The sequence below is a fragment of the Chroicocephalus ridibundus genome, chromosome Z, assembly GCF_963924245.1.
Source record: "Chroicocephalus ridibundus chromosome Z, bChrRid1.1, whole genome shotgun sequence".
In the NCBI taxonomy this organism is placed as follows: domain Eukaryota; kingdom Metazoa; phylum Chordata; class Aves; order Charadriiformes; family Laridae; genus Chroicocephalus; species Chroicocephalus ridibundus.
In genome coordinates, this window is record NC_086316.1 from 83,692,200 (window position 1) to 83,706,467 (window position 14,268).

At 55.1% G+C, this 14,268-nt stretch overlaps 1 protein-coding gene across 5 annotated transcripts in view; it reads left to right on the forward strand.

Annotated features, from left to right (window-relative positions):
• The window catches only part of CTIF (cap binding complex dependent translation initiation factor), a 158,727-nt gene that overhangs the window by 133,872 nt on the left and 10,587 nt on the right, over positions 1–14,268 (forward strand). For all 5 annotated transcript variants that reach the window (XM_063320459.1, XM_063320460.1, XM_063320462.1 and 2 more), the window contains one exon: positions 2,424–2,579. In XM_063320459.1, the coding sequence (XP_063176529.1) occupies positions 2,424–2,579 (156 nt within the window). The remainder of the gene's footprint in view (positions 1–2,423; positions 2,580–14,268) is intronic.

Here is a 14,268-nt window from a genome sequence, read left to right on the forward strand (position 1 = left end):
GGGTGGCATCACCCACCGGGTGCCGTAGGATGAAAAAAAGAGGGTGCTGGGTGGTGGCATCCTTCCTTGTCCAGCTGCCATCCCGGGCCTGTTGAGTTTGGTTTGGTGGTTGTTTTATGGAAAGTTTTTATTGGGATGGTTGGTTTGATGGGTTTTTTTTACAGAAAATATTTTTTTTTTTTTTTAGAGAAAATGTTGAGGAGTCATTTTTCTCTCTTGCAAGGCTGCGGAGCGGGCGATATGTTTGAAACAGGAACGGGAAGGAGGAGAGTTTCCTGCGGTGGTTTTTACTCTTTCCCAATAATCCGGGACCGCAGAGCCCATGCGGTTATCTCGAGCTGCTAGGAATTTCCCAGCGTGCCCCAGGGATCCTGAAATATGACCTGGTTCCCGGAGCGCATCAGTGTGGACCTTCCCAGGCAGGACAAGGGAGCTTCTGGGGGTTGTCCAGCCTGGGAGGGGCAGGATGGCTCGGGTGGGATGCTGCATGAGATGCAGGAGACAGCTCCGTGCTAGGGGATGGAGAGGTCTCGGAGCATCAAGGAAGGGTTCAAAGGGTGGTTTTTGTCCCAGGGTGGAGGTGGCCAGTGGGTGACCTCTATGGGTGGGTGAAGCTGGAGGTCTCCATCAGTCCAGACAAGGGACACGGGACGCTCTCGCTTGGTTTTTTAATTTCTCAATAGTCGGGAGGTCATTTCTCTTTGACCTTTTTTTTTTTTTTTTTAATTAAAATTCAAGTGAAAACTCCAGAACGACCAATTTGGTAACTCTGGGGTGATAACCTGAGCTGGCAAATAACTTCTCTCCTCCACCACCGCCTTGGGACTGGCTGGAGAATGAAAGGGCAAACCCCGCAAACTCCCCCAGACAGTCTGCAAAGACCCGACGGGACTTGGCTACAGGTTGCCTTCGGAGTCGCAGACGCAGTTGGGCAATTGCCTTATAGAAATGGGTGTAGAGAGGAATTACTCATCGCTCTTTGGCTAATAAGTGCCTCGGTTATTTTACAAGGCCTTTTCCTGCATATGCAAATAGGTTATTTTTTTTATTTTTTTTTTCCCCCCTTTTGTAATGAGACATATAAATAGCTCCTGTCTTGCATCTTCTACGCGTACGGTTTTGTCATGAAAAATTATCGTCGCGCTTTTGCCTGGCTTTCTTTAGCAGCTCCTTGACTTTTACCTTTGTTTCAAAAGAAAAATCTCCCGTGTGTTATCCGGGCCGTGAGGGCGAACTTTGGTGCGGTGGCTTTTATATCTTCCCGGCTTTGCCCAGCGCGGCGGCTGATCGGCGCATTCGCGGCAGCGGAAGCCCTTTCGTCTCGGGCGGTGGGAATAAAACCGCGATGAAAAAGATAGAAGAATTTATTTCGTCGCTGGATTTCCAATGTCGTGCGAGCCGCACTGGGGACGCCCGGTGTTGAGAACCAACTTGTCCCGTTCTTTCATTTGCCCCTACGTAGCGTCTGCTAATTTTTAATACCGAGGGGAGGTCACTATGGAGACAGACAAGCCAAGTCGCGTGGGACATCCTGCGATGGGCTCTGCGGCATCGCTGCGAGCCCAGGGAAACCCTCTTGGCTCTGAGTGCGATGCACCCTCTTGTGCCGTCCTCTAGAAAGGTTTTTGTTCGCTTTTCGGTGTTGCCCCTTGCTCTTTGCCGCGCATTCCCAACACACGCATCCCTTTTCGTATCCTGCCTTCGGGCGAACCCCTTTTTGTCTCCCTAGGTGGGGAGGCAGCTGGCTGCCCGCACGCTTCCTCTTGAGTTTGCTCCATAAATCACGTCATTCGGATAATCCTTGGTCATGGCAACCATCAGCTCAAGAGCAGGGTGACCTTTTAATGGCAAGCCCGGGCTGGCCTGATCTTCTCCTGGTCGGGCAGGGAGCCAGTCTCCGCTGTAATTTCATGAGACCCCAGGGAGCAGCCAGGCCATTAGGATGCCCCCAGCCAGGTCTGCTGAAGATACTGGAATGAACGGGCTGGGCAGGTCCACCTGGAGCACCAAGTCCAGCCTGGCCACCAGCATCCGTTGTGTTTCCCCTGCGTTTCATTTAACCTCTTGATTGCCTCTTTCATTTGATCTTGGCTGTGCCGACGGAAAAAGAGTCCCCGCGTCCGTGCGAGGGAGAGGGCAGGGTGCGGGGGACGCCGTCTCCAGCGCAAGCCGTGACAGTTATTGCAGGGGTTGGTGATATTTCTGCAGTACCTGCTTTCTGGTGGCTTTGCTGTGTTGAAATTCCAGCCACTCCGCGTGCGTTGAGTAATCTCCCCGCTGTTACTAAAGAGTCAGTCTGTCTGTCTTCCTCCCCCCACCCTGAGTTTCAATTTCCTCCTAATTCTCTCTCTAGACAGCCGTTGCCTCTCCCATGGCGATGCGGTTTTGCTGATGCAGGCCTGTTGTCTCTGTCCCTCTTGCAGAAGGATTTCACCATGCGGGAGGAGTTGCAGCAGCGGGACGTGGAGCGCTGGCTGGGGTTCATCACCTTTCTCTGCGAGGTCTTCGGCACCATGAGGAGCAGCACCGGAGAGCCCTTTCGAGTCCTTGTCTGCCCCATTTATACCTGCCTCAGGGAGGTAAACGCCTTCAGAGTTTGTCCTTCTCCACCCGCGGGCCAAGCCGTTGCGTTGCAGTGCTGAGGTGCCCACGATCCGGAGATGTTGGCTTTGTGATTCCTAAAGGTTCGCTTTGCCAGCATCAACACTTCTCACCCCAAAAGCATCTACGTCTGCAGGGATGCTTGGATTTTCCTGGATATTGTGTTTCTGCTACTCAAAAGCACGTGCTCCAAGCAGGACCCCTTTCTCCAAGGGTTTGCAGAGCCCAGCGGTCGGGATTGCGAACCCAACGTTGGAGTTTGCAAATCCCAACGTTGTGAAAATCCCCACCAAAGTGGCCAAAAAGCTTCTTAAAAGCGGGTGAAGCCACCTGAATAGATGAGACAGACTGAGGAGAGGAAAGAGGGAGGGAGGTGAGGTCCCGTAAGTCCTTACTCCCCACCTAGTGCAGCAGAAACCCAGCCCGACCAGCAGCGTTGGGGACATTCCAGAACCTGAGCTCCTGATGAGCTCCTTTCAGAGCCTGAGCTCCCCACGGTTCGGGTGGGTGGCAGAAACCTCAGTGAGGACAAACAGAAAAGGCAACTCGAGTGTTAAATGTTCAGTAGAGCGGGAGAGGGCTCTCCCCCATCCTATTTTAAAGGTGGGTTTTGTGCTCCCGCCGCCGTCCGTAGGAGACTTTCTCCGAAAAATATCTGCTGCCTTGCCCAGGGTTGGAGCCGTGAATCTCAAATTGTCAGCAGCGCTTCGGTCGGGCCGTAAATAACGCGCCGCAAAAGAAGTTCTCCGCTAGACCTTGGGCGAGGGAAGGATGAAGAAACCGGCGGCGATGACTTTTTTTGTCTTGACGCGCATGGGAGGTTTTTCTCTGAATGCGAACGCGTCGTAAACATTTTCTCTTCGCAGCGATATTTGTGGGTGGGGTTCACGGGCGGTGACTGTAGCGGTGAGAAAGACTCCGAGCGTCGCCATGAGGCGCGCATATCCCGAGGGGGAGGTGGGAGAGGGATGCTAAGAATAGCCTAACTTCCCCAAAATCTCTGCCCACAGCGGCATGTGTCACCTTATGGGGAAGATCTTGGCGTCTAGCAGAGTCCCCGTTCCCCTCCGCTTCCCATCACAGTCGTGACACAACCCAGCCCCGATTCTGCCAGGACCTTTCCCTGCCCACTCCTGTCTGCCCTCGCCGTGCCGTCGCCCTGCCGTCACTCTTGTCGCCTCGCCGGTCTGCGGGGACACGGTGGCAACCTAGAGGTGCGCGGAAGGACATGAATTTCACGTATCGGGGACATATTTTGCTGCAGGGCAGCTCCATAAAAAGCCTTTACTAATTAGATCAAGACGTCGCGCATAAATTTGCTCCTTAAAAATACGTCTCTCCGTTCCTTAGCGGGACAGCTCTGTCCCCATGGTGCTGTTTGCCGGAGAAGAAGACTCTTAGCTTAGCTGGCATGGGTGAGCCTGAGTCTTCCCGCTTTTCTGCCCCGAAATGGTTGGTCTGTGGCTGCTCGCTCTGCCGGGTTGTGACCTTGACCCATGCTGTTCCTTTTCCATGGCTCTGGGCTGGGTTTTCATCTTGGCACCGTTTTTTTGCCATGGGCGCCTAATCCTGCCGCATAGTCCCAAGCCGGGAGACCAGGACCACCAGGACCAGCAGTGAGAGGCGCCAGGCTCTGAGATGGTTGCCGGGGCCAAAGCCAGGCTGTAGACGCAGCCGAGGAGGTGGTGGTGAGCTCTTCCAGTTGCACCCAGGAGAGGACAGGGACATTCGCACGGGCTGGCCCCGCCGGCTGTTCCGTGAGGTGGTGGAAGCTCCCCGATCGTGCAGAGCGCTCATCCCTTGATGAGCTTCATGAAGCGCACGGGCTGGTTTCCTAGGGCAGGAGGGGGTGTCACCATGGTCTGCGAGGTTTGGGACCTCCGCTCGCCTCGGGACAGGTTCACAAGGCGTAGTAGGGCTCAGCATGGGGGGTTTTTTCCCCCTTCCTGCTGGTCAGCACATATGTCCCCGTGTACAATCTCAGCCCCACACCCCTAACTCCCCCCGCCTTGGGCATCCCCCAGCAAAGCCCCCTCCATTCTACCCAGAAGCCGGCTTAGCTCCCTCTGCCTCCATCCTTTTGCGATAAATCGTTACCAGAGGTGAGATAACATCTCTTCCCTCAGCCTGTCCTTTCAGCTCCTCTTGCTTTTTAGTTTCTCTCTCTCTTTTTTTTTTTTTTTTCCTTTCCTTTTTCCCTTTTCCTTTATAGCTTTGCCAAACTCGGCCAAAGGTCAGTGAGGGAGTGAGCAGGAGGAAGGGGAAAGTTGCCCGATGACTGAGGTGGGAACGTCTCTTCCCTTCCCCCTGCAAAGCTTCGTCTCTCCAGCTCCTTTCCTCCCCCCCGGCCCAGTAAAAGCTTATTAACACCATCATTAATTGCAGAGCGGGGCTGGGCGGGAGGAAGCGAGGACGGCAGCGAGGACCTCAGCGCTGGGTGGCCCGGCGAGGAGGAGCTGGGGCGTCGGGTGGCACCGCCGGTGTTATTTATCGAGCGGTGTGGATGGGTTGGTTTTGTGGGCTGGGGGGGGGGGAAGAAAGAAAGAAATCAAAAGAGAAGTTCATTTCAGGCGAGGCTGGAGTGATAAATGCCAGGGTTTGCTGGGTAGTCGAAGCGGCGTTCATCACCGTCCTCGGGGAAGCAGGCAGACCGCTGCGTTTCGATGTCCGCCACGGGAACGGGTGTTTAATCGCGGCAAAGGAAAGTTGGGTCGGAGCTGCCGTCTCGCCCGGGCAGCGTTTCGGGAACCAAAGGAGCGGCTGTGCCCCTTGGCACAAACGTGGTCAGCACCAAGGCCCTCATCCCCGGGGGGCTCTGCCGCATCCTCCTCTGCTCCCGTTGCCTGAGCTACCTGCTGGAAAACAGGGTGGGGGGAGAAGGAAGCGTCTGCCGCCGTGTCTTGACGTGGTGACTGCCTCTCCCGGGAGCTGGGGCCCCAAAGGATCAAAAAGTTTAAATTCCAGAACCATTCTGAGGGTTTGGGGTGAGATTTGTGCAGGCGGAGAGTGCCTTCACAACAAGGTCTGGTGGGGTCAATGTTGGGATTTTAGGCAAGGAGATGGTTTTCCAAAAGAAGTAAAAGGTGGGTCCAGCTCTCGTTGAAGTGGTTTGATGGAGCACGGTGAGTTTGGGTGGTGCTTTAGATCAAAACGTGGTTTTTCTGCTTGGAACGTTGCGTCGTTTAAGTTGGAGAAGGGAAATGGGATGCCCAAGCCCAGCCCGAAGAGCGGCATTGACGACGGTTGGGGTCAAGGAAGGATTTGTGTGGTGAGCAGAGGAGAGCCCCTTTGCAGATGAGAACCAGAGGACTAATTGCAGCCGTCAAATCTGGGGAGCTTGGGAAAAGAATAACAAAGCAGAGAAGCTAAATAGAAATAAAAGAAAGAGCTTTCCTCCTATTCTTCCCTTGGAGCTTCGGGGAATTGAGGGCGAGCTGGAAGAGGGCATTGTTCCTGGGAAAAGGCCTTCCCTGGGGATGGTTTTGCTGCAGGCAGGGCACCACGGGCTCGGCCCTTGCCTGCTTCCAGCCCTGGCTGGCCTCACGTAGGACCAGTGGTGGCATCTAGCAGGACCACGTTCCCCTGCGAATCTTTTATCTGGCTCAGTGAAAACACTTTTAGCAGTTTTAGGAAGTTGTCCTGGCTCCCGTGCTCCATGCTCTAAGCAAGACGGATGTCCCGCTGTCTTCTCCCAGCCCCGCAGTCCATGTGCTCTCAACTCTGCCCTCGCTTTATTTTGCAAAACCGCGGCAAATTTGTCCCCGTACGTCTCCTTCTGCCCCTCCGGGATGGTGGGGAGTGAACATGCTGACATCCTTGCTGCCCCGAAACCTCTGCCCCCTGCCCAAACACCGAGGACCGCGTTCAGCCCCGCTCCAACGCTACTTCACGTTGCACTGCACGCCCCCCAAAAGCAACTAAAAGCGGGAGAACAACCGAAGGACTTCAGTTCTTGCAGCCTGGCCGTGTTTCTTCTTTTCTGTGGCCTTCAGCAGAGTCAGCAAAATGTGGAAAATGGGTTGGGACCAGCAAATGTCGGTTGGTCCATCAGCGGGGCAGGAGCATTCCAGAGCGCTGTGCCTGGTACAACAAGCGCCCCGTGGCGCTTCTATGTCGTGAAGACATAGAAATAATAAATAATATTATTTGCCATCTATTGTTCACTGATTATCACCACTTTTGCCTTTCCTAGCTCTTTCCTAAGCGTGGTTGGAGCTGGCTGTTCTTCATCCAGCTCTGTGCTGCCCAAGGCTGCGTGTGCGTCAACGGGGTTGACATGTACCAGTCCAGCTCGCTGCCCCCCCTGCTTCATCCCCTGGTGCTGCTGGGAAGAAGAAGTATTATTAGGACTGGGTCCTGAGGGACCTGGCCCAGCTCTTGGTGGTGGCTGAGGTCTTCAGGGAAGGAAGGATCACAGCCAGCTTGGAGCCACAGTCGTGCTCTGCAGACGCTGGGACAGAGATGAGCGGTGTCGGGAGGTTTGGCTCCTCTTGTGTCTCAATCTCGCCCTCAGCAGATGTTGCTGGGACGCCAACCCAGGAGGTGGCTCTGGGCGCCTGGGAGCTGCCACCTTCCTGCCATCCCTCTGCCGGGAGGAGCCACTTCCAGCCGAGGTGGTTGGTTGGTGTCGGGTTGGGATGCATTTGTTTATTTTCATGACGCCATTCCGCAGTCAGACCTGGCTTTACAGCCAGGTAACCTGAGCAGTTGCCTACGGCAGCAGCGCGAGGAGGTGGAAAAACTGGCTTGCGGGACCTAAAGCTCGAGAGGATGCCAGGTGGCGATGTCGCTGTGGTCCCCTCAAGGCACCTTGCCGCCTGGGGTCCCACAGGGTGGGCTCTGCCCCCTCTCACCCCCCATAATAACCCTCTCCCACCCCTTACCTGCGCCCCTGTGCTCTTCTCCTGCGCGGGGCTTGTTTCTTGTTGAATGTTGAAGGTTCCTCTTGACTCCTTCCTCCAGCCTGCTGAGATCCCTCTGGATGGTAGCTCCTTGAGCACATTGAGTGCTCCCTCCAACATGGTGTCATCTCCAAACTTCACAAGAGCATGCTCCTCAACTCGTCCAGGTCACGGATGAGGATGCTAAACAGGGCAGGTCCCGGGATAGACGCCTCGGTTCTCCTCATCACTGGCCTCCAGGTGGAGTTGGGTTGTAACCCAATAGCTACAACACCGAGCCCAACCACCCAACCAGTTTTTTTACCCATCTGGTTGTCCACCCATGATATCCTGCCTTGGATACAAGGGGATTGGATTCCAGGGGTGGGAGGGAGCAGCCTTGCTGCGGCACCGTCCCACTCTCAGCCCCCACGGGTGCGTGGGACGGGGCTGTTGGGGGCAGGTTCGGAGCAAACCCCGGGAAGCAGCTCGTCACAGAGACACTAATTAAACTGCAAAACTCCTTCGTGCGGGAGGCTGTGGCTGCAGGACCAATTCGCGGAGGGGAATTGGGGGCGGGGGGGAGGTTATTGGGGCTGGGTGGGTTACTCCGGGGGTATCACCCTGAGCATCACCACCCGTAAGGGAGATGTGGGCATTGACCGGACCCAAGACAGATGCTTTTACGGTCTTATTTGCAACCCCGGGGGGGACCGAGGGCAGCGCCCAGGAGCGGTGAATCAGCCCCACAGAGGCGGGGGGGGGTTAGCAGAGCCGGCAGGCTGGCAGCGGGCAGGAGAGTTGCTCCTCTGCAGGGCTCGTCTCCTACCTCCAGTCTGGTTGGCAGAGACGATCCCATTTCGGCATCGTTTAAAATCTTGGCACGCTCCCACCGCTTCCCTGCCTTGCTCGGCGCTGCTAACTGAAAGCCTCCGGGGGGTGTGGGGGGGTGTGGGGTGGGGGGGGGTGCAGGGAGGATAAATACACCCCGTCTAATTGCCTTTCCCCCACGTCTGAGTCTGCGGTGCAGCGTGTAGACGGGCATCCACTCCCCTCCCTTCTCTTAGTGCCTGTTATCTCCTGGGGCCATGCTGTGTAATTTAGCAAAATATTCCAACGCGGTAATTAACGTCTGAACTTCAAGAGGGCACTGCCTTTTCACTGTCTCCTTCAGAGGAAGAGAGAGAGGAAAACCTTCCCGGCTGCAGTCGGATGAGCGAGGAGGGTGGTGCCGTTTGGAAAAGAAAATTGTATCTTTTAACGTGTCGGGTGTTGTTTTTTGGTTGGGGTTTGGGTTTGGGTTTTTTTGGGTTTTTTTTTTTTAATCGCTCTCGCTTTTAAAAAAAGCATCGGCCTTTTTGAGCCAAAAAAAGGGTCTTTGACAGTGTAATGAGATGCTAGGATTTTTAAGATCATGCTCCCAGTCAGAGAATGAGACGGGATTTTCCCTTTATTGAATGAGCAGAGGCACCAAGGCACCGAAGGGACCAAAAGACTCTGACCCCACACCACCCTCCCGCCCAGGTCGCTCCACCAGGCCGGATCTGAGCAGAGAAAATAAGTCCTCTATGAAGAAGGGGACTTATTCCCCTCCTAAAAGTCCCCTTCTGGTCCTCTCTATCCGGTTCTGCAAAAAGCGGTGCTTTGGTCTCCGGTCTGGCGGGACTGGGACAAACTGGCAAGCGGTTTGTAGGAGGAAAGGACGGAGGTGGGATGAGGGATGCAGGCATGGGAGGGAAGGGAATGGCGGGGAAGGAGGGAGAAAGAGGAGACTGGGAGTCAGAGACACGGGGGGAGGAAGGAGAAATGAGGAGAGCAACCAAGTGGGGAAACGTCGTGGGAATCCCGAAGAGGAGGAAGAGCGGAGAGAAAAGTCTGGGATTTGGAGCAAGCAGCGTACACTGATGCGTGGGGTGATGCGGCCCTTCGGAGCGGTGGCAGGAGGTAGCGCGCGGGAGCAGGGGTCTGCAAAGAGGAGGGACGGGCGCGTGTCTGGCTGTAGGACCAAGCTCCCGGCATGGATGTCCCAGTGCCTCCGCGCCTGCCGTGCAATAAATAAATAAATAGCCGTGCAAAAAGCTGCCCGTGCACGCAGACCCTCGTAGCTGAGCTGGCAAAACCCCTGCTGTGAACGCTGCTCGTGTGGGCAAAACAAAAATTCCCTTTGATCAGCATCGTTTTCGGGCAAAGGGCAGAGTTAAGGTGAAGGAGATGAGGTGTTACGTGGGAGTGGATGAGGACAGACCAAAACAAGGTGGGCAGCACGATGTCTTTGAGCCCAGCCACTCCGTTGAGTATTTGACGGGCAGGAACATAGATTCTTGGAAAGCTACGCGCCTCGTTTCGTCCCAGCATTAAAACCGTAATGGCGTATTTTAAATAGGGGAGGGGAAATGCCACCCTTGTTTCTCTGAGACCCGCGGAGAAGGCAGAGGAAGCAATTAGGGCAGATAAAGAAATGAAGCTAGATACCATCTCACAGGATGGTCCCTCCTCCTCGCGTGGTTTTGTTTTTCTCCTTCGCCCTCCGTACCAGGCATTGTTAGTTCCCAAAAACCTTTTTCAATGGGATGTAAACACTACTGTTTGCGTCTGCCGCCATGCACTCTCTCTCTCTCCACGGAGCCAGGAAAGCAGAGAGCGTCCGGGCGAGCCAGGGTGGAGCCCGTCGCAATCAAGTGCGATGGTCTCGCTGCCGTTTCTTTCCACGTTTTGTGTTTCCCCGGGACCCTTGGGATGAGATCACATCCTCCTCTCCCAGGGTTATTATGTCTTCGGCCCGGCAGGATGAAGCCGGCCGTCTGGGTGGCTCGGTCGCCCTGTGCGCGCAGACTGGGTGGCTCTATCCGTCTGTCTCAACCACCTTTGGGTCCTGAAGGTCCACCTCCAGCCCAGGGGATGTGTAACCAGCAGGCTACTGTTGGATTGCAGCGTCTGGATTGATGAGTGACCAGATTTTCTTCATCATTGTCTCCAGTAATTGCCTCCTAATGGTTTCCATCTTTGCAGGAATCCCTTCTGCTGTTCCAGATCTGGGGAGAGAGAGTCATGTTTCATGGTTTCCCTTGTCTACAGTGGAAAGGAGTAGGAGGAGTTTCCCACGACTGGGTACAGGATTTTGTTCCTCTGGCCTTAATTCAGTTTGCTGTTAAGTATCTCTGAGTTCCTCAGGAGCCTGACAAGGAGGATAACCAACGTTTTGGTTTACTCGACGCAACAAACAAACTAATCTCTTCTTACCATCCTCCCAGGGAGTCCTGGTTGGGTAATAGGAGACCAGAAGTCTCCTCCTCAGCTGAGAGCACCACCTCGCTGTAAAAGGAGTAGGTGCCACCAATCAAACTCCTTCAAGTTGTCCAAAATACATTAGGGAATGTGCCTCCTATGGACACAGCTTTGGACGCAGCCGTGCCGGCGTGAGTAGCTCCAGCCTAGAGCTCCTTTCCCCCTGTGCCACCTCCTCTGAGCAGCTGTTTATGGGACCAGTGGTGACCCATGCTGGTGGCCTCTTCCTGATGGAGCAGCGCGAGTTCCTCTTATCATGTTCTCACGCAGGCTGAGACCAGGCCACCCCAGTCAGGGCACTGGGAAGAGGGACCCCTCTATGAGGTGCGTGGGTGGTGGCACCTTGTGCGTCTTCAGTGGCCTTGAAGACTTCACCAGATCTCCTGGGAGGGATGAGCAGAGAGAAGGACCATTGCTAGCGGACACAGCCAGACACAGCCTGCCTCTCCCAGCTCAGCTGGGTTTCCAGAGCCCAACAAATAACATTTTGGAGCTGATCTCATACAGAGATCAGCACAGGCAGCTCCATAAGGGAAAGGTTTTCCCCAAAACTTTGTGTTTGGGCAACCTTAGCATCAAATGGCTGAGCAGAGAAGATGCCACTTACGCTTTTGGACATCTAAAGGGCTTCCGTTTCCAGGTGCTCGCTTGTTTCTTCTCTAGGGAAAGGTCTCGCCTGACTTCCCTAGCTCCCAGGATACGCCCAGAGGGGGACTTGGACCCCTTTAGAGAGGGTGGCACTGACGCAGCTTGTTGGTGGGTGCAAGATCAGCCCAGCTGACCTTCTGATGTCCCGGGTCGAGGAGCCGACACGTCTAATGGGAGCAGATTGTAGAAATCCTGAAGCTGGCCTTGCTGGTGGAGTGTTTCGTAATTACTCATCCCCCCACACCCTCGTTTGTACTTTGCATTTTCCCCAGTCTTGGCTGTTTTCACCACCCCGTGCCTTGCGACAATAAGAAAAGTGGAGCTGTAGCAATTGCCTGGAGCTCAGAGAAGTGCGTGACTCTCCCCACGCAGAGCAGCCGAGCAGTCCCATGGATCTTATCTCGGGCATCTTCCTTAAAGACTTGCGACAGTAGGTCGATAAGGGGCCGCTGGAAAAGCAGCAAATTGCTATTGATGTCTTTCTGCGGAGAGCCTGTGAAATGCAGCAGAACTGGCTTGTGCTCCCAGGAGGACCCATCTAGCAGACCACGGGGCTTGCAGAAGGTTTTTGGGGCAGGAGTTCCCCAACGGCGGTCTGTTAGACCACCAAGAGCGCCTGCAGAGCCGTGTCAGTGGGACGAGCACGTCCTGCGCCTTCACGGCGCTCACGGTTGTAGGGGATGGTCATAGAACCGTAGAGTCACAGAATGGTTTGGGTTGGAAGAGACCTTTCAAGGCCATCTAGTCCAACGAGCAGGGACATCTTCAACTAGATCGGGTTGCTCAGAGCCCCGTCCAACCTGCCCTGGAATGTTTCCAGGGACAGGGCATCTCCCACCTCTCTGGGCAACCTGGGCCAGTGTCTCACCACCCTCATTGGAAAAAAATTCTTCGTTCTGTCTCGTCTGAATCTCCCCTCTTTTAGTTTAAAACCATCGCCCCTTGTCCCATCGCAACAGGTCCCACTAAAAAGTCCATCCCCATCTTTCTGTAAAGCCCCCTTCTAAGGGGGTGTCCGTGATGATCCCGACCACAGAGGTGGAACAGAGCCGTCTTCTCAAGGACAAAGTCCACCACAGCCCTTCCTAAGGGCTCCACTGGTTAAAAACAGGACTGGGGAGCGGCATCTCTCCTGCACCCTTTCAAGTACGATACGGTCATTCTGCTTAAGCTCCAAGCGGCTCAAGTAGCTGGTTTTTTCCTTCTTCCTAATCGAAACGTGTCTCCGTTTTCACCCGTTGCCTCGTTTTACACCAGGTTGCTGGTTGCCCCACCTGGATGATGCGTTTGCAACACGTCGGTTCCTCTGCGGTCGTGGTCCGCGCTTCCCAGGGGGAATACCAGCGGGCACCTCCTCGTGACCTAGACGTTAGATGAAAAGCATACCTGTGGGCAGGGACCGAGGTTGCGAGGCTGGAGCTTCACGCCCCAGGCTGTCTGGATGTCCGTGCGTGTTGCCACCTGGATGGATGAACCTGAGCTGGGCGGATTGAACCTGAGCTGCCCGCCGGGGGGAGCCGGGGCAAGTGGCGCGTGGGCTGCGGTCGGTCCAGCTTTCACTGGGTCTCAAAGACGTCCCAACCCCGCCATGGCTCTGGGTGGATGTTTTCAAGCTTTCTGCGCTTTGACGTTGGAGTCATCGCCGAAGCATCAGAAAGCGCTGCATGCTAAGAGGTAGTTTGTGGCAAGCGTTGCTTGTATGTCATTTTGCAAGCGATATCACACACAATAATTAGTACTGTGCCTCGCAGGAGAAATATCGTTGCAGCTGGAAAGGGTAATGTATGCGTTGGGCTGCTCCCACTCCATCTCCCAGGCAGAATTGCTGAAGAACACAATTAAACCTGCGCGGTTGGGTGATAAGGGACGGCGGGGCAGGTTCTCCGGTCCTGCTCGTGGCGTGGGCACCCCTGAGAATCCCAAGTAAGCACTTTAGCTTCTCAGCAGCTCAGATGATGTCAGAAAGCAGATAATAAACCCAAATATTCGTGGGGATGTGAATCCCGTCCGCTTAGCGCTCTGGTTTGCTCCCGGTGCTCTACACCCCATGGATGTGCATCCCTTGCTGTTCAGGAGGACCGAGCTGGTTCCCTCCGTGATGAAGCGCAGCTGCAGTTTTGGGGCTTCTTTGCCCCCTCCACCACTGTTGCATGCCTACCCCACGGGGCGTATGATGCTTACCTCTGCAAAGGTGTGAAGAGCAGGTTTTGGGGCCACAGAAGGCAGGGGAGAGTGGTCCCAGTAGCACGCCACGGAAACCGGTTGCACTCGAGAGCCACCCTGCAAGGCACTGCAGCTCCCCCACCACCCAGCACTTCCAGGAGCAGACCTTACGATTTATTTTGGGTTGCTTACGAAAATATTTAGCACCCGGAGCCTGGGCACGCCGGCCTCGCGGAGGCCCTTGCCCGGTGCTCCATCTCGCAGCAGGACACAGAAATTTGGAAGAGGAGGAGCCCGATATCTTCCACCGCCCTGCAGAGCTGCTAGTCCGGCACCAGAAACAAAAGTGAGAAGTCTTTCGCAACCGAGGTTGGGTATTATATGACTGGCCGGGCAGATTCTGGCATGCAGCCTCCTCTCTTAGGAAATCAAGCAGACTCTTTGTCTGCTTTCCAGCAGGAACTGCTGCTTTCGTTGCCCGGCTTCGCCCGATACGGGGGAAACCGGCTGGAGAGCAAAGGGAAGTTTTTTTCTCGCAGACAGCCCCAGCCTCCGGGGGATGATTACAGGTTAAACCGAGAAGCGTGTGAGTCTCATCTCACCTGCCCTGTTGTCTGCCTCGCGCTCCTTTTTTCGACTCCCTCATCCCCGTTCGTCAGCCGGTTCGAACCGTGTGGGAACTTGGTGGAGA